At 33.1% G+C, this 20,375-nt stretch overlaps 3 protein-coding genes across 6 annotated transcripts; 2 read left to right on the plus strand and 1 right to left on the minus strand.

Moving 5' to 3' along the window:
* The first annotated feature begins 452 nt into the window (after positions 1–452).
* On the plus strand, positions 453–5,830 carry LOC102617032 (probable ribonuclease P/MRP protein subunit POP5). Of its 4 annotated transcripts, none has more exons than XM_052441559.1 (5): positions 458–881; positions 2,755–2,942; positions 3,051–3,188; positions 3,804–3,967; positions 5,520–5,830. In XM_052441559.1, the coding sequence occupies exons 2-4, from the start codon at positions 2,765–2,767 to the stop codon at positions 3,950–3,952; spliced, it is 465 nt and encodes a 154-aa protein (XP_052297519.1). In that variant the 5' UTR covers positions 458–881; positions 2,755–2,764; the 3' UTR covers positions 3,953–3,967; positions 5,520–5,830. The 4 variants fall into 4 exon arrangements, with proteins under 4 accessions (XP_006489345.1, XP_052297519.1, XP_006489346.1 ...); XM_006489283.4 differs by having other exon boundaries at positions 5,560–5,830; XM_015533587.3 differs by lacking the exon at positions 5,520–5,830 and adding an exon at positions 4,140–4,334 and having other exon boundaries at positions 459–881.
* A 2,654-nt stretch (positions 5,831–8,484) lies between these two features.
* Positions 8,485–9,918, plus strand: LOC102616733 (pathogenesis-related thaumatin-like protein 3.5). Its single transcript, XM_006489281.4, has 3 exons — positions 8,485–9,089; positions 9,177–9,453; positions 9,555–9,918. Exons 1-3 carry the CDS (start codon positions 8,600–8,602, stop codon positions 9,700–9,702), a joined length of 915 nt encoding a protein of 304 aa, XP_006489344.2. The 5' UTR covers positions 8,485–8,599; the 3' UTR covers positions 9,703–9,918.
* LOC102616246 (DNA-binding protein BIN4) lies at positions 9,909–16,468 on the minus strand. The gene is made up of 12 exons (XM_006489279.3): positions 16,252–16,468; positions 15,989–16,049; positions 15,811–15,872; positions 14,014–14,251; positions 13,770–13,828; positions 13,638–13,691; positions 12,996–13,113; positions 12,534–12,580; positions 12,305–12,331; positions 12,023–12,098; positions 10,485–10,612; positions 9,909–10,382 (listed from the first exon to the last, which is right to left on the minus strand). The coding sequence occupies exons 1-12, from the start codon at positions 16,297–16,299 to the stop codon at positions 10,278–10,280; spliced, it is 1,023 nt and encodes a 340-aa protein (XP_006489342.2). The 5' UTR covers positions 16,300–16,468; the 3' UTR covers positions 9,909–10,277.
* Between the last annotated feature and the right edge of the window lie 3,907 nt (positions 16,469–20,375).

Below are 20,375 nucleotides of genomic sequence, written 5' to 3' on the forward strand. Positions count from 1 at the left end.
AACTTAAAGAAAATGATTTTGTTTAAAATGACTTGGAGTTTGCTATCGCTGTAGCATACTTGGTTCTGGTCCTGGGGTTGGGATAAGATGGGCTGGTTGGAATGCGAGGGGAGTGAGTTATCGGCTGAGTCGAGATGGGATTGGAGGCTTTTGTGGCCGTTTTGGTTTTGCGCGGGTTTGAGTTTGGGATTTTGGGAGGTTAAATGATGGATCGAGGATTTGTTTACTAAGTGTTCATTTGAGTGGTTGTGTTTAACTAACTATTTAAACTACTGTTGCACCTTGTGTTCAATAGTTAGGCTTGAGAGAGAGAGAGAGAGGGAACAAAAAAAAAAGGCCCGGCCTGGGCCCGAGGACTTTTAAGCCCAGCCCGTTGCTTAAAAATAAGGATATGGACTAAAAAATTAAGGCCCTCACATAGTGGGCCTGATGTAAAAGCCGGGCCCAACCCAGACTTTATTATTTATAATTTTAAAAAAAAATTAATTTAAAACAAAAACAAAAAAAACAAAAAACAAAAGTGAAAAGTGAAAACTCTCCCCTGTAACCTATTCTCCCTAACTTGGTAAGCAGTAACCCTAAGTTAAATAAAAGAAGTAGAACAAACATTGCAGACACCACACACCAGCTGCCGACCGTGCCTCGACAGCCGACAGCCACACCCTCAGTCCTCACTCGCAGCCATCACCACCGCCGATCTTCGCAAGCCCAGCACGCTGCACCACGAGTCGCGAGCCCGGCACCCAGCAGGCAGCCAGCTAGTCACGGGAGTCGCGAGCACCAATACGCGTTGAACCTAGCACCAGCAGCGGCTGCGCACGGATGCCAGCAGCAGCGAACCCACTCTGCCTTGAACACACCATGCCCACGTGATCTTTGAGGTAGAAATCAGCCCCACTTTCGATTTTTTCATTTCTTGTAGAAAATAAAATTCTGTATTAAATTTGAATCTATATATACATACATATCAATGTGATTATAAAGTTACAATATTGGTTAATTTCTGTATTAATTTTTATTGTATACATATTAATTTTTGTATTAATTTTGCAATAAATATTATGTGATTATAATTTATAAAGTTACAATTTGGTTAATTATTATATACATATTAATTTATGTATTAATTTTTCAATAATCCATCTTCACAATCAAGTTACAATTTGATTAGGAAGCAGCAATATCAATTTTTAAATTGCATTACATGTTTATGCATTTAGATTTTCAACAAATTTGAAATTGTAGTATTTATAATTTAACAGAATAAAGAAACTTTGCTGGCAAATTGTTACATGCTCTAATTTTGGTGGTATACTGGTATGTTGGATTATTTTATTTATTTATTAGTAATTAGAGCTTATTATGTTGTGTTGCAAGTGTTTTGTGCATTGGATAATCATCTATAATTTAAGGTTTTTTTTTAAAATGTTTATAGCTTTATTAAACAATTATAATTTTAAAAAATAAAAGCGCCCAGCCCGCTCAAGGGATGGGCTTTTCAAGGGCTTGGGCCTGGGCCTGCAAAAGCCCAGCCCAGGCCCTCAAATTGCCAACCCTACTGTTCTTGTTCTTTTTTTTCCCCCGATTTCTTTAGCTTTTTAGTGTTTTATCTACCACATAATCTAGATTGATGGTGGTTGTGAGATTCCAAGATCTCAATTTTGTGCTTGTGCTTTTTGCTTTTATCTGTTTCTTCATTGCCAGTGGGACTGATTTTCATCTCTTTACCAAAAACCAAATTCATTTGACTCGGATGTACTGATGTTAATTTGGTTTGGTTCGAAATCTTTCAAACTGATTGATTTTGGATTGGTTTGGTTAAACCAAACCGAACCCAAAGTGCCTAGTCCTATGGCAAACTCTTTATTTTGAAAAATTTTAGTATAGAAAGTCTTTTCTAACACTTACGATCAGAAAAATGAAGGAATCAAAAGTCTGCTATCTTAGATATCATTTGCTTAATCCATGAAGTAAAATGAGAGAGTACTACTATGTTTACCAATGTAGTATTACTCAATAAAGAGTACATAGTTGTACTTTCTTTTAAATACAAGAAAGTACTGAGTTTTCTTTGTCTTCATTCATTCAAGGCGAGGTTCTTTAATATGTATTTTTTTTTTTGTGATATGTTCTGTTTATAAATATGTGATAAAAGGAAAATAAGTTCACTGTTTCTTGAAGATGTTGCATAGAGATGTTTAAAATAATTGTCGATTGTCTTCTTAGTAAACAATTGTAATTGTGTGATGATAGTGGTAATTGCAGTACCTCTAAAAAGCTTTCATTACATACCTTGAAAAAAGTTCTATATAAAACTTTGTATTAGTTATGATTCTGGTAATTGTTGGATTCTCAAGAGAGTTTGATGCACCATATTAAGTTATGATTACAACTAGCATGGGTTACCGTCATTGTGCAGCCCCAAGAAAACTTCTTGGAGATTCTCTGGGCTCCGATTCAAACTTACTATTTCCGATTAACTCTCTGCATAAGAAATTTTTTTTTTTTTTTTGGGTTATTTGTTAGGCAATCTATGAGACTTTAAATGTCATAGAACCAATCAAATTCATTGCTTCCAAATGGATTGCTGTTTTGTGCCCATTGCCACATGGACTTTCAATTACATCCGAAATTACATAGATCTGGAAACATTACTCTTTAATTCCAGATGTTTAATGAAGTAATCTATTATTGAGCAAATTGTCCATCTTAATGAGGTATTGCTTTAACTGACAACATTGGGTTTCTGTACAGATAAAGGATCATGGTAGGATTTAAAAATAGGTATATGGTAGTGGAGGTATTTTTGGACCCAAATAAAGAGCTTCCCGTGGATGATCCTGTTATACTTACCCAATTTAATGTGTCAAAAGCAATTCGAGACAGCATTCTTGTAAACTTCGGCGAGTGTGGTCTAGCTTCTTCGCTTGGATCATTCCAAGGTATGTGAGATGTCACCAGTCCTTGTTTGTTCGGCACAAATTTCCCCTTAAAACTTTTAAGACATTTTCCTGGTTTCTTATCTTTGAACATCTATTTTGTGTATATAGTCAAGTATGTGAATCCCATCACCAAGCTATGTATCATCAGAGCCTCAAGGGAGGATTGTCAGAAGGTTTGGTCTGCAATGACCATGGTTAGAAGCATAGGAAATTGCCTGGTTCTATTTAACGTACTGGACCTAAGTGGTGAGTTCATACAACTCTAAATAGGTTACTTTTGTGGCTAATTTGAGGGAAAAAGATAGCGAGAACAAAGTTTTGAATTCTTCAATGTGATTTTGTTTTATAGAAGTATTTTAATATGTTTAAAGCATCAGCATTTTTATCTAACTGAGAAGATATTTGTAAATTTTCCTTTGTACGACCATGCTTCTTGAAGTTCGTTTTCTTTTGTTGCTACATTTTGCTGCAAAGCATATGCAGGATCGTCTGCAGTAAGTTCTCCAATATTTTGCATGCAAATTTGCAGTTGTGCTGTTCAATTCTATGGGGATTTGTTCATATCAGTAAATTGTGTATTTCAGTGGCATTCTTGAATGCTTTTCATAAATTAGGTTGAAATAGATATTATAATGAGCTCCATGTGTGCTAATTTTTTAATTTTTTTTTCCTTGAATGGGCGAGCAGTTATGTGAATTGAATTATTTTCATATTACATGGTGGATTGTCTCATCAAAAACTCATTAAACTCATTTTGGCAGCTATTACCACATTTATTGATTTTTGGAACAGTGAAGTATGAACTTCATCTATTTCTATGTTGTTGTGAGAATGAAGTGACATTTTCTTTTTGTATGGTAGGGAGCATCAGGGCCTGTAAGAATGCTGCATTGAAGTGTGAGGAGGTGAAATTTGAACATTATAAGCTTGCCGTTGGAGCACGTCTCTCAGCCGATGTTACTCAACACATGGAAAACTGTCTGGAGAAGATCAAAATTTTGGAACACTGAAAATATCTTATCCTTGTAAGTGGTTAAGTAGTAGATTTTCATATTCTCTTTTAACTACAATAGCTTGCTCCATTAATCACAGACTTTCTTTTTACCATTTTTAGCTTTTTTTTCCCACCGTTTTTTTTTAACTTTCTTTCTATTTTCGTAGAAATATCATAATCTCACCTTTAATTGCTGATTGTAGTGATTTTGGCTTGATGAGGATGCAACTCTTTGTAAGCAACCATCAAAGCTCAAGAAACTTTGTTTAATTGGTTCAAATAGATGATTTAGAGTATTTATATTGTTTCCTCTCTTGTTGGAGATTTTTAGGCTTTAAAATCTATAATACCCAGAAATCAAGTGAGTAATTATGAATATTATTTTGATAGTATTGCGATGACTAGGGGTTATTTTCTTAATTGGTATTTAATTTTCAGTCACGTTACTTTTATAGCTGCTGCTGTTTGTTACAAGCAATAATATTAGTGTGGGTAATGGTATCGTATTAGTGCTTGGACTTACTTGATTTTGGGCTTAAGATTGTTATTGGGCCAAGTACTAATTGTTTTAAGTCAAGCCTAATTAAGCCCAACCAAGCCCACTACCAAAAATCCTTACCATAAAAAGAAAAAGAAAATAGACCTAGCTCCTTCTTCCTTTTTATGTTCGGCTAGGAGAGATTAAAGAGAAAGAGTAGCCAAAGTTTTTCAAGGTTATATCATTGAAATGCAAAAATTATTGGGTATCATGGAGGTGCTTAATGTATACATTTCTATGAAGTTCATGTACTCTATTTCTTGTATCGACTCAGAATTATTGAATTTAACCTCTATGCTTGAGACTTGGCGGCTTTGATTTTCATGGGCATTATGTATTGAGTGTTGTAGATTTCATAAACTCTCAGCACTTGCAACAATCCCACATCGAAAAATGTGCTTCATTTGATTGTTTTGGTGTGAATAAAAATTGGCTTCTTATAAGCCTAATAACAAGGTATTTAAAGTATTTTGTTTAGTCTAAAAATTTTATTTATCTATTTAATTTATAGCACAATATTAGCATGATAGTTGATTTGACGTGACTAGTTTAACTTTTATCGCTTATGTTTATTTATGCTTTATTATTATGTTTTTATATTGTTAGTTGATGCTGTTAATTTAATTGTTTACTATTTGTAACAATTTTTAATTTATATGGCTAGTTCTATACTATTGCCTATATTGTTATTATATTGTTAATATGTTATTATTCTGTCAATATGGCTAGTTTAATCTATTTGTTTATATGGATGGTATAATCGCTCATCAAGTTATTTTAATTTTAATAAATTAAGATTTGTTATTTCGTATATTTGTCTTTGAATGTTACTGTTATAGTCTAAAGTTTACAACACAAATGAGGAGGTGAGAACCTAATGTTCTAGCCTCATTAAAAATCAAAACTTGAAATTCTAAGTTATGATTTAGTTAGAACCATCAGTACGTGCATGAGATTTTTGCATATTTCATAATTTATTTATTTATTTATTTACATATTTCATATTTATATTATGATACTTTTTCTTTTTATTATCATCAACAAGGATTTAAAAAATGACAAATCTACGAATCTTCTTCTTGAAGAATTACTTGTTTGGGTGATGGATATCAAAATGCCCCTACAAGCTGTGAGCCTAGAAGGCACTAAGCTGAAGGAAATGAAGCATTCTTGTAGGAAAAATCAAAAGCCTGGGTGGGGGGGACTACATTTTCGATGTGGGACTGTTGGAAATGGTGAGAGTTCATCAAGTCTACAACATTTTCCTTTGAACTTCACCATTTAGGGATTTTAATAAAGATTTAGTATAGAAAGTCTTTACAAAAGCAAAATAATAAAGTGGCCATAGTTGTGATACTCCTTAAACTCCTCACTTTGGTTACATTTAATTCTCATAAGAAGTGGAGCCAGATGTACTTTGATACTACTTCGTTAAAACCTTGTCAATAAAACTTAATAGCATAAAATTTGGTCAAAGAAAAAAGAGTACAATGTATATTTACTTAAGCTGCAAAGTTCTTGTTAACAATATACTCCTTGTTAATTTACAATGTAATGCCTATTTTTGGTATATTCACAAAAATAGTAATTTTCTGCCAGTTTTAAATTCTTCACCAAAAGTTCTTTTGTACTGCCGACCGACCAACCAACCAACCAGCCACGAACTCACCCCACGACAGCTGTGCTACTGGTAGCCAACCAGCCAACAAAATAAACAAACCAGCCACCAAAATTAGCCACAATGCCGCTGGGCCGCAGCCCACTCTGTCTAAGGTCCCTTCTTGTTTTCATTTGATGTTCTTATTGGACTTGATGTCTGAGGTCCCTTGTTATTTTGATTGCTGTTTTAACTGTAGCTTTGGATGCTTTTTTCGATTGCTGTTCTCGCTGTTATTTTTCATTTGCTTTTCTTACTTTTAAATTTTAATACATTAGGGGAGATTATGCTCATTTTTTTAAATTTAAAATATTTAATTAGCAAAATAAAATATTAAAAAAATAATGGCACAGAGCCCGACCCTAATTCAAATTGAGTCAAGTTACCTCGACCCAAAATTCAAAGGTTTGAGCTTTTTTAGGCTCAAGCCCTTTACTTCAGTTATAGTAAAGTCCGATCTTGACCTAGCCAATTGCCATCCTTAGTTAGGATGGTCTTCCCCCATTGGATGCCCAACCTCATTTTCATTGCGCTACACTCTTCATCATTTAATTTACATCTTCGTCAGCTATGGAAAAGTGACCACTAACTATTTTTCAAAATAATATTATTTGTCATTTTTCAGTAAAATATAACATAAAATAATAAATTTTGCTATTAAATAACTTAATTATGAAAATAACTTATAAGATAATTATATAGAAGGAGAGACTATTTGAAACAAACAAATTACTTATTAAACCTATCATATGATGGAAACATATAAGATCTTCAAAGAGTGATATTATTTGCATTCTATAAAATGCTCAGAACACTCTATCACTTTATACATTCATCCATTAATTTTAAAAATTATCTTTTATAATTTATAATCTTTAAAAAGCCTAAAAAATCATCACTTAAATTTTAAATTAGTTATCTTTATCTATTATGCACACACACAAAAATATTCTGCAAATTAAAAGAATAATTGGTTACACCCTTTTTTTTAAATTGAAATTTACTAGAAGCCCTACTATTATTATTTAGCAACGAGAAAATGAATTATCAATGTGCAGTTAGCTTGGACAACTTCAACCGAGATGACGAGTATGTATTAATATTGCTACCTATACGTAACCATAGCTTTCATTCTCAATGGTTGATTCATGGCTTTTGAAGAATCCTAATTGTCCGATTTGTCGGACAACGGCTGATTCTCAAAGATTTGGCGATGATATTCATATTGACGTGAGCCTACAAAGAGAAAAGTAGAGGGTTAAATAATGAATTAGAATTGAGTTGAGTGATGTTGGATTTGAATCAAGACAAAACTAAAGAAATTAATCTTGTTGTGATGACTCAGTTGCGTCGAAATCCATTTTTTTAATTAAAATCTTTCTTTGGAAAATGTAAGAGATTGCTTTATTTTAAAATTATGAATTTTAAACAAGTGTGTGGTGTTTGGAGTAAATAATGTTATATTTACTTAAGAGTAGATTGTCTTCAGTAATAATTTATTGCTTGGCCATTTTTATAATAAAATAATTTTATAAAAGTATGAGTATTGAAAATAATTTTTAAAATACAAATATCTCAAACCATTTTCTTATTAGTAAGATTGTTTTTCTTGGGTTTAATCTTGTCGGCGAGGAATTTTTCAAGCAAGAACAGTCCGGCCCAAACCAAAACACATCCAATCAGATTTCGACACGTTCGCACATCAAATTCCCGCCACAACAAATCGACCTTAGAAAGAGTTTAACGAAAGTCTAATTCGAAAGCATGCATCGAATTAACTTCCTAACAGGCACATCATTGCATCTACGATTCTTCTTCAAGTTTAGTTAACCCTCGTGTCTCCCACTTCTTGGAATAGCCACAAACAGCGAAAAATGATGTGTTATCAGTAAGATTTTTCCTCCAAATTCAAAGATAGTCAATGATGAGATTTATGAAAAATGAGATGCTTAAATTTTTATCTGCAGAAAGATTATGTTCACTTATATGTTTTTCTTAAATCTTTAAAATTCAGAAGATAAACAAGTATTGCCTTTTTTTTCTTTTTTGGCAAGGAATGAAAAGTTAACTCGCAAATGCTCCCCTTTCTAATCAATCAAGAAACTGTAATGTTTCTTTTGCTAGCGGGTATCTATCTTGGGTCATACTCTTAACAACCATCTGTTGATATTACATTAAGTTGATTCCTTAAGAGGATGATCAGCTCATAACATCACCAGTAATAGATATTAGATATGCCTGGCTTTATGCAGTGGCTGCGGCTAAAGAAAGGAATTGCTTCTCAAAGAGGCCATCCAAGATGAAAAGAAATGTACTAAACCCAAAAAGGTCATCTTGCGGCAACGTAGCCCTTTAGCACAGGCAGAATCCTAAACCTACAATCTTATGTAAATGTAGCTAGGGATCAATGCATCTCCATCCCTAACTGCGACTTAAAAATTTGCTTCTGAAAACTTGCTGCCAATCCAATGCTGACAATAACGTCATGGCCATTCCTTGCTGCCTTTCTTCTTTTCGGTTCTCTCTTCTTCTTACCCTCTCACGGTTCTACATTCACCATAACAAATAACTGCCCATATACCATATGGCCTGGTACACTTGCTGGTTCAGGGACCCCTCAGCTTCTAACAACCGGCTTCCAGTTGGAATCAGGGCAAAGCGTAAGAATTCCATCTGTTCCGGGATGGTCTGGTCGGATTTGGGCAAGAACAGGATGCAGTTTTGACGAGTTTGGAGTTGGATCTTGTCAAACTGGGGACTGTGGAGGAAGACTCCAATGTGATGGTAGTGGTGCTACCCCACCTGCATCACTCTTCGAAATAACCCTCGGCAAGGGCAATGACAAAGATTTTTATGATGTAAGCATTGTTGACGGCTACAACCTCCCTCTTGTTGCTGAACCACGTGGAGTTTATGGTGCTTGTAACGCCACAGGCTGCGCTTCAGATATCAACATGGGTAAGATTTCGATTTTCATCAACTTGATCTAACATTTTTCAGTCAGCAATATTGAAAAATGACCGAATTAAAATCACTTGTAATCAGGTTGCCCAAAAGAACTTCAAGTGGTGGGTGGAGAAGGTACAAGGGAAGGGGAAGTGATTGCATGTAAGAGTGCATGTGAAGCATTTGGATTAGATCAATACTGCTGTAGCGGGGAGTTTGCTAATCCAACCACATGCCGCCCCTCCTTTTATTCATCAATTTTTAAGCGAGCTTGTCCAAGTGCATATAGCTATGCCTTCGACGATGGGACAAGCACTTTCACATGCAAGGCATATGATTATGCTATTATATTCTGCCCTAACACTAGCAGCCGCGGGTATGCATCCTATTCCGATGGATTCTTTCGCTCGATTTTATAGCTTTTGGCAACTGCATTCATTCTCAGACCGTAACAACCTCATCTCTGTTTGTACACAGGTTCAAGGGATCGAACGGTTCACTTTCACCACCATCAATTCAAGATCCCAGCAGTACCAAGACTCAACAGATGGTTTCCTCATCGAATAACCTCCACCTGCAGCCCCTTAGAGTGTCAATTTTCATTTTCCTGGTTTTGGTTCTCTGACCGGTTTATATACGTTGTATTGGTCTAACTAATTAGCCTTACTTAATATGGCAAGTGCAAATAAATTAAAGGCTGAGAAAAAATACAACTTAAAGATTCAAATTGGCACGGAGTTGATTATGTAACACACAATTTTTACAAAGTCCATGTCTAGCAGTTTACTGTGATTTCATACGTCTAGAATTCTGCCAAATCTTGGAAGAATATGGAATAATGCACACATTATTTATTTATTTAATTGAAATACCATATTTGCAGTTTTCACAGTGAGTCAACCAAAATTTAATAAAATACAGATGGTCCAAACATTTTGAAACATGATTCACCACAAGCACGCCTATAAGTAAAGTGGGCACAACATCATTGTGTCGAACAGAAAATCCATCACAATTGGAATTGCGAAAACCTCACATGTTACTCTTTCACATTTAAGCTGCTTGACAAAAAACAATCCCCCTGAAATTATTAACCTCTGATTTCTACTCTTGATTCATTTCACCTAAATAACTAACATCTGACTAATACAGCCATAGCATTAGCAGGATATAAGAAACATAAAACAGACATTGTATGCCTCATTTCTTCGCCTTAGCTTTCTTTGAAACTATAGTTCTCTTTCTTGCTCTCTTTGATGGCTGTGGCGGTCCTCCAGCACTTGTACCTCTCTTTCCTGCACGCCCCTGCTTTTCAAAAATTCATACAATAACACAATGCAAAAGATTATAAGTTGTGAATTCATAATAGATGCATTAGTAACTATTTGAAAGGGTCCAGAAACTTACAGATTTCACTTTGGTCTTCTCATTTGTTTGTTCTTCAATGCCATCATTTTGATCAATTTGATGAGGCATAGCTTTAGCAAGCTTGTCAGATTCATCTTCCGAATCAAATAAGAAACCATCCAATGTTCCTGCTCAAATGAAATCAATGAACGTGAAGGACAAATGTTGATTAGAAGTGGACATATCAAATAATGATACACAACCACACTTGCCATAACATGACATTTTCTGTATAAATGTCCTCAATTTCGCTCAGGCACCCATGCTTCATTCAAATTCACCAAGATAACCCTTTTGGAAAATTAGTCATTACAGTGGCAATTTTATTTATTTTTTTAAATCTGAATTCTAAAAAGAGCTAAATTTCTGAATTTGAATGACATGCTTGGTTTTTAGTTTGAATCTCTAATAATGAGTATGAAGTTGTTAGTTTCTGAACACTATACTTTTATAATTGCGTCCTTACAAATTTTAAATGTTAAATTTATTATAAACATCTCAAAAAATGTAAATAAGATAGTATTTTATCAAAAATAAATCATGTTCAAGTGAATACAATCCTTTAATATTCTAAATTAGAAACACGTTAATCAATTTTATTGTAGTTTATGATAATCCAGTTTACATATACACACGTTTGTATGTGGTAAAAAGCAAATAAACTTAATATTTTGCAAGAGGAAATAATGACAACAGTTCAGACCTATTCTCATTCCAATAAATAACAGGGAAGTTTACCTACACTTTTCTATTTAGGAGAAAAGATGTTAAAGCAATTTAAAAAAAAAGGAAAATTGATAACCGAGAAAACAATCCCTGGGTACTTTTGTCATTTAAACAATGAAAAAGTTCTAGAGACCTTTCATATGAGTTTGGCCCAACCCCCCCCCCCCCCCAAAAAAAAAATATTATGCACCCTTTAGTTTAAAACTTTAAGTCAACCTCTAGATTACTTCCAAAGTCTATTACTTGAGAACCCCTTAGTTTAAAAGTTTAATTGACTCTAAAATTTTTAGCTTAATAATCCCACCGTCACTGATACTAGTTGAGTTCAGGTGCTTCAATAAATTTTCTATTGCAATGTTCACACATTGTGAGTGGAACAGCATTCATGAATTGTGAGGAAGAAGGTAAGATCTCAATAGGACATAGATATAATAAGAAGTGAAGTGGTTGTCAGCATGCACATTTAAATGTACAAAACATATAGTTGTTATAAGTCCAATTGCCTAAATGCCAATTTTAATAAATAATTCAAATACCTGGGGCAATTTATTCAATTTAGAGCAATGCTCTTTTATCAATTACATTTTGATTTAAGAATTAGTAAAGCAATCATTTTAAAATTAACATGTATCCGAGTGATTAATTTGTTTTGAACTATTTTAATGATAAAACAGTGAAACTTCTGGGTCCTCAATGAACTTTTGAAAATGGTTTATCTGGATGAATCTAAGACAAACATTAGGGTAATCGAGTAAATGCACATATATCAGTGCGTGTGTGTGCATCTAGAGAAAGTGTGATAAAATCTTGACCTTCAACCATAGTCTCAGCTTCATAAACATTAGACTGTGGCTTCAGCTGAATAAAGTCATTCATGATGGCCTCTATCTGATCAAGAAATATAAAATTATGTCAATAAGTTGGATTAAATTTATCACAGTACCACGGTTGTCTTAGCAATATCAAAGTCATAAACTATTTGGAAAATCACTAATGCGGAAGAAAAATATATATGACAGACAAAAGGATAATAATAAAATTAAAATAGGAAAATCCAAAAGTATAAATGAAAAAGGAGAGGACTCGCAACAAACCTTAGCCTCTGAGTGGCCAAAGCTAACCTGAAGAGAAAGAAAGCTAAGTTATTAAACAATCTTACTATCTCAGCAAAAATTAACTTTTTATGGACCATAATTGAAACAGAGAAAATGGAAAGGGGATTTAATTATTATTATTATCATGCTATTATTATCATTGCCATTTCTTTTGAGTAGGTGAAATAATATCCAATTTGAGGAATTTCAAAGGAGATTGATAACGTACAATGCAAAATGTCCTGGAAGGAACTAATGTTGTTTTGTATATGGTTCCTGAGAGTGAAAAAACACTAAACCAGTCAACAGCAGACTGAGAATGCAAATAAATAATCAACAATCAGGAATACATGTCAAAGTAGACCTTGAAAGTGTAATTTTTATATAAACAAACAATAAAGCGGAAACAACAAGGGAGCAGCTGAGCAGGTAGACAAGACATGGGGAAAACAATACAACAGGAGGTAAGCAAGACCCCAAAAATAATAAAAATAAAACAGGAGCAAAAATGTATATTGCTAAATGCGTCCAATGCTGGTAAACTTAATTCAATTTTAAACCATGTGAGTTTACAGTCCTGTCTTACATAAAATAGGGATGATTATCTGTTCTTATTTTAAAAAGAAAAAGACAGAGAGATCATTTTAAAATTTATGAATTAAAAAAAAATTGAACTAGAAAAAAAACATGCCTTTTAAGTCCAAGAACATTTCATGGTTTCCCTCAGCAGTACCAGGAACTAGTATTCTTCCAACAGCCCCCATATCGCCACTCAGATCTACGGACTCCCCTTCACACTCCACGAGTGCCTGCATAAACAACAAAGCTTCTATTCATTACATGTATGCTAGATGTGTACATGCAGAGACAAACACAAAAGAGAACATGCAGAGACAAACAATATATCAAAAAATTCAGTTATGAAAACCAGAAACAAATCCGCAGTTTTTTATTTACATATACCTGAACACCCGAGAGATAGACATTGAGAAAAAGTATTTGATGCATTCTTGCATGTTCTAGTAAAAGAGAAATTAGTTTACTAGCATCTGATGATACTCCTAAGTATCTAATAAGATTAATTAGTTGGGCAAAAAAGCACCAAAGGCCGTCATTTTTATAAGCATCCATCAGCACTATTTGCAAGAAAATCCTCCTCTCTCATCCGTTGAAGAATTGCGATTTAAACATCAGCAAAAGTAACAATTTCTGCAGCATAAAGATACATTTCATGTCTAACTAGGAAATTATTATGGGAAAGTTTGAGACTAGTGATCAAGCACAAAAGAAAAGGCAGATAAAAGGAAGTCAAAATCTAAACAAGATGTGCTACCTTAGTACGTTGGAGTTTCTCTGACATCACCAAAGGCAATGTCGAGGTAGAGACCTGAAAATAATAAAACTATGAGTTGAATAAGACAGATTAGAGGAGCAATCGTCACAGCTGCTACTATAAAATTCTCACATTAAGCATACTACGCTTCTCCGCTATGTCTTCCTCAGCATCTTCATGGTCATTGTTTCCTACACCATTATAAACCGACATGCATAAGAACTCCAAATAAAGTACCTTTTACTTTTTATTTTCTTTTTTGGTGAAATGAAAACAGTCCATTTTCTGTCCACAAAAGATTCAGATTTAAGACAATATCCTGATTAACTATCAATCTTTCAAGTTAGAATCTGTCACCATCGCATGGACTTCATACCTTTTCTTTTCACATTATTAACTACATCCTTTTCTTTCTTTGGTGATTTTAGCCCTTTCTTAGGAGACTTTTCTTTTGAAACCTTCTTAACTGAAGTCTTTTCTTCTCTACCAGTCAGAGCTGCATCCTCGTCCATTTCTTTCTCTTGGAACTGAAATGCTTTCTCCTCCCTTAAGAGGCTACTATTCTGGTATGACTCAGAATCTGATGATAATGCCAAAATTGAACTTTTTGGTGCCTGCTCAACAATAAATGAAGTTGTCATCAATCGACACAAGATAGCAAGCTCAACATATGTTTCTAATGTTTCCACCACAATCTGAAGAGGTTCAAGATATCTGAACACGTAAAATAAACCAATAATCCAATGTATTTCAAGGAGTTCCATACCACATATTTTTTGAGGCAGCCTTATGAAGATTGTAATAGTGTTTGAAGAAGCATAAATTCCATGTTAAATTTAACTAGTTGCAAACGTAAGAACTAAGCACCCACAAGCACATTGACACTTGCTCGCTAGTTCCAGTTAATTCAGTGGCAAATTTCAAACGAGGTGCCTAGCATTCCCTTAGATTTCTTGACCATAAACTCACAAGAGTGTCAAATCAGACAACTTTCTTTATAAGCTCAAATATAACCAGCAGGGATAATCTAACAATAATCTAACAACTTTCTTATTTTGGAGCACCAGTAAGACCCTTAAAAATTTATCTACCCCTACAGTAACATACAATTATGAGCTCCACATAAGCCTAAAATTAACCACAGAAAAAGCCAAAGCAGTATCTTACTAGTCAAAAGAAGCTTTTGCCTGGAAGAACTAAGAGTTTTTTATTTGTACAATCCAATCAAAGTTTGTGCATCCTAAATCAGTTTGCTTCTGCCACAAATTTGCATTCAAATATGAACAAAGGACCAGCATCAGGCGCTCCAAGTTTTCAGCTTCAATTACATCAATAAAATCCTAACACACAAAAGGTTCCCCACCAGAGTAAATGAGTTTAATTTTCCACAAATACCAATTTCCTTCCATCTTCTTGGAGAAGTAGTTGAAATTCATTATAAAACTTATAATGTTCCCACTGAAATGCATTGGTAAAAAAATATTAAGCAGGCAACAACTGTTTGATAAATTCTCAAAACTAGAGCACTTGCCGGACACATACACACACAAAATAATTAAATAAATAAATTAAAATTTGCTTATTTGCATGAGAGTTGCTTTTAATATTAAGACAACAGTGACCAAATATTTTGGTGAGTGACTAAGGTCCTCGTGTTTTGATGAAAAGAGTTATCTAGAAAAGTACCAATTTTTGTCACTTGAATTAATTGCTCAAGAGGCTGAAAAGCTCTTTGGAGATAATCAAAATAGAAAGATTTTTATTTATTTATTTATTTTTGGTATTTTGAATGATGACCTTCTATAATAGACCGTCAAAAGACAACCATGATAAGGAATTTAGCAAATTCCTATATATCCAAGACCTTATTCAGTATTGTGGTGCTGTAGTTTTTAAGTTACAACAGCTAAAAGCTACAACTGCTGTGAAAAAAAAAACAGTGACTATAAAATAAAAATTGATAGTATATAGTAAATATGATTTTCTAATAATAATTTGACAAAAATAGTAAAGATATTATAGGTTTGTTATCATACAATTGTCCAGTCAAATCAACTCAGCTTCCAAACTATAATAGCTAGTATTTACCAAATAATTTACTCAATACCAAAAAGGCCTAAGGCAATTATCAGATGGAAGAATACCCAAGCAGTGATGGCACAGAGATTCTTACAAAAGGCTCCATATGTTTCTCAAATGTCAGCTCGGCAATATTTTTCCCACCATCTCCGTTCCCTAAATTATTATCAAAGAACAAAACAATGTAGTTAAGTTGTTATTGCTAAAACCCCGGCAGAAAATTTGAGGCGAAGTGCATCCATTATCAATCTCGTCCTCCATTGAGGATGTACCATTGTGAGAAGAATCAGAATCAGAATCAGATGATAACGTCAATACAGAATGAGTTGGAGCCTGATCATACAAGTAAATTTAATCAGTGGCCGAGCAAATATGTAATCATGCTCAGCAGCGACACCAAAAATAATTTTTGTGAGACTAACTTGAAAGAAAAAACAAAATACTTTCACTTGGTAGGTGTGATCCATTGAACATATATCCATCTTTTCAAATTTTTTGGGAGATTGAGAAATTTAGAAATTAAAATGAATTATACCTGGAAAGAACGCAGCCAATCGGGAGATTCTTCCCTTGATCCGCTCATATCGTCTTCCCTCTTCTAATATCTTGAGCCTAAGGCGAGGATACTTTAATTACACCTTGAAACACTTCAAAATGTAAACATGCGATAATGATAAATTCATTTCAAGAAGAATGATCGTGCAAACTCCGGATCTAGAATTTAGGGGTGTAAAAAAAACCCGCCCGGACCGGACCCGGCAAATCGGGTCCGAGTTTTACCTGGACCGCATACGATCAGATTCGTATCTTATTCTGCCAGCTCTAGGAATACTTAGATGCATCTAATCATGTAATGTGTTCGATTTTTTCTTCGATAAATTTTAATTTGTTAGAACTACAAGAATCAAGACATCGAGATCATTTTGACCCTTTATTCAAATAGCATTAATATTTTCTCGCATTTCATGTGGCTGGCTGATGACAAATCTTGATGTTGAACATCGGATTCGTTATGACTTTGACGATGTGGAAACAAAAAAATTGATAGATAAAGAGAAACTAAGTTTCTATATAATGAAAATTGAATTAAAAAGGTTGAATGAATAAAATTATAGTTTTGATGCTTTTTTATATTAACCCTAAATATCATGAATTTATCAAAATAAGTAAATATAAAATATTATTTTATAATAAAAATTTTCCTAAAGAAAATAAAACAAGTGACGTCCAAATCTAATATATAAAAAAAAAAGATAAAAATCTTAAAAGTAATAAAAAAAAATAACTTAAACTGAAAAACGATCATAAAAAAACAATAACTTTTAATTTGACATTTTGGATTAGGTTCGTATGATTGCAAACTTTAAAATAATATATTACAAGTTAAAAATGAGTAACTATAGTTTAAATTATTACCTCCAAAAGTACTCTTTTCATCCTACGCAATCATTTTACATCAGACTTGTTGATCATTGATATATGCTTATTAATTAGTTACACTAATTGCTTACTTTAATTAGTATAGAACAATGAATAGCCGCCTTTGAAGCTAAATATCTATTTTTCTAGTCAAGAGAAGAAAATAGGCGATATTATGAAATTAACTAATATACCTCGATCCCATTCCTAACAGGAACTTTCATTTTATTGAACACTATAGAAATTACTCCAGCACCAAAAAAAAATAAAATCGACTGCAGTTTCTATTTTTAACCACTTTTCGACTTTGATTCATATGATTTCAAAATCTTCGATTGAATTTTGCAGTTGATATGATCCTCATCAACCAAAAAGACATGAAAAAAGCAAGTTCATGTCTGAGGGCTTTCCCACAATCTTCACTTTCTTTGAGCCGAGTTTACCATCTTCAAGCATCATTTCCGCTGTTGAATTTCTTGTAAAATATAGAAATTAAATAAATAATTATATTTTTTATTTTAGCATGTAACATGATTATCCAATTTATTGAGTATTTCCAATGATAATTAGGCTAAAAATGTAATTGAATTTGAAAAATGGTTTGACTAACTAATTAAAGCTTAGAAAAAACACGTGTCCTCACAGTGCTACAAGTACTAGTTACTAAGTATTATTCGTTAGTCAAAGATTCATTATATTTATGCTAAAGTCATAATCATGTCGAATGGATAACACACCGCAAGATGATTCAAACGGGAAGAAATTATAAGAACTCTTTCCCAATTAGTAGAAGATAGTTTGAAATACCTCACTGTTTGCTTAATTAAGAAATAGTACACTTCGCTTACATCCACCGTTAGTTATGCCTTATAAAAAAAAGATAATGTAATATCTTCCTCATACTATATTAAGAAAGTAATAAGATTCTAAATTCTATAACCAAATATGATATATTTAGTATTTGCTATTTGCAGCTAAATATGATGCGCTTGACAATTTATAAGGTTGAGACAATAAATTAATAAAATTTGCATCCAGTAAACTAGATTATATGTCTTGTAAAAAAAATTAATTACTATGAGAAGTAAAACAAAATGTCAAAAATTTCATCTTTATTTAATAAAATTATAAAAATTATTGAATTTTCAGAAACGCGATTAAAATCACGAGATACTCTTATCAACTCATTTGATTCATTCTCTTTTGGAAGAAATTATAAGAACTTTGATACGAATGAATTTAGATAAGAAGAAGTAGAAGTCGAAGAAGTTAGTGATAGTTTAGTTTCCAATTTAGAAAGGGAAGTCAAAGAATTAGAGAGAAGAATATGAATTGATTAGAAGGGGAAAGACAACTTCATTCCATTCCTCCCCATTACAAGTCCACTAAGTCTTTTAAATAGACCTGTACACACTCTCAAACTAGAAAAGAGGAAAAACATGTGCAAGTCCAGCAAGCACTACACTTGAAAATAGGAACATGAACACTTAAAATGGAAACATGCACAACCGCCACTGAATACATGCAGCCACTACTATATTTTATTCTAAGACAATAACCTTTTAAAGAAACTGGAGCCCATATCAAACTCTTGCTCAATTAGTAGGAGATAGTTTGAAATACCTCATTGTTTGCTTAATTAAGAAATAGTACTTTTCGATATTGCTTACATCCATTGTTAGTTATGCTTTATATAAAAAAGAAAATGTTATATCTTCCTTATACTGTAAGAAAGTAAGAAGATTCTAAATTCTATAACCAAATATGATATATTTAGGATTTGCTATTTGCAGCTAAATATGATGCGCTCGACAATTTATAAGGTTGAGACAACAAATTATTAAAATTTTCATAGAGTATCTATAAAATTGTCACATGCACTGGTTTAAAAGGGTGGACTGAGTAAATTTGGAATCGAACTATTTTGTTAGACTAGATTGGGCCTTCTATATGTTTTAAAACGGTTAAGTTCGGTTTTTTAAACAAAAAAAACTTTTAAAAAATCGGTTTTCTCAGTAATTAAAAGTGAGTGACACGTAATGTCTTTTGGACGGAATCAGTAAATTACTTAGAAACTTTAACGACATCCAACTCATTTGATTCGTTCTCTTATCAAACCAAGCTTTCAATATCAGCAAGCTTCTGCCGTCACCACAGAGCACTGTCGGCGGCGGGTGTGAAGGCTGATGATTGTGGCGGCAGCAGGTGGTGTCGGTGGTTTTAAAATTTGCAGATTCTTAACTTGTCTGAAGAGAGGAATTTTTGTAATTAAAGAAAGTAAATTAAAGGCACAGCAATCAGCAAATTTTTTAGATTAAAGAAAATTAAAGGCATCACATCTGTACGTTGGTAACTTGTTTCCACTCGTTTTCATTTTTCTAGATTTTTAATTTGGTTTTATTATTTTAGTTTACGAATGCCGAGTTTAGCAATTTTCATCCAAGTTTTCACCTAATAACCGGAATAATAACAACAAATAGGTGAAATATTCGATCCAATCAACCGAAGCTAGACTTAACTAAAAACAGTCGGGCTTCACAAAAGGTGTTGTTGATCCAATCAATCGAATCATGTTCATGCACGTGCTGCACACTCTAAGCCGCCGGCCCAGTGGACTATTCTTTCTTTCAAAGTCTTCTCTTCGTGTTCAATGTATGTGTGACCTTGAAGCTCGTTATCAGTATGTTTCTTTTTAAATTTTATTTTGTCTTATTTTAATGGTCAACGCCTTTAAGCCATAATATCAAATAATTAAGATAACTTCGATCTTTTTTTTGTTAAAAAGATAACTTCGATATTCATATATATTAAATAAAATAATAGTTGAAAGTTCCACATGATTACTTTTCTTGTTTGACTTTTATGAAAGTAAAAAAAAAATAGTGCTTGGTAACTGTTAAAAGTTTAATTAATTATGATTATTTTCATTCAACGTAATGCAATCCAAAATAAGATTCTGCCTTCGTAATGATACAATTCCTCCTTATAATTTTTTTATTTATTTTACTCATTATTTTGTAAAGGTTGAGTTTCTTTGTATGCACATATAAATGAGAAAAAAAATTCAAATACACTCAAATTATTTTTAGTTTAAACATTCAACTCCCACAATGTTCAAACAATGTAACTAAGGCTGTTTCCAGTGGAGTTAATAGCGCGCTGTCTTGCATTTTAAGACTTTAATGTGACATAAACTTTTTTGAATAAAGTCAATGTGTGGTACTGTTAGTCTGGACATGT

Source organism: Citrus sinensis, chromosome 1 (genome assembly GCF_022201045.2).
Source record: "Citrus sinensis cultivar Valencia sweet orange chromosome 1, DVS_A1.0, whole genome shotgun sequence".
NCBI lineage: Eukaryota > Viridiplantae > Streptophyta > Magnoliopsida > Sapindales > Rutaceae > Citrus > Citrus sinensis.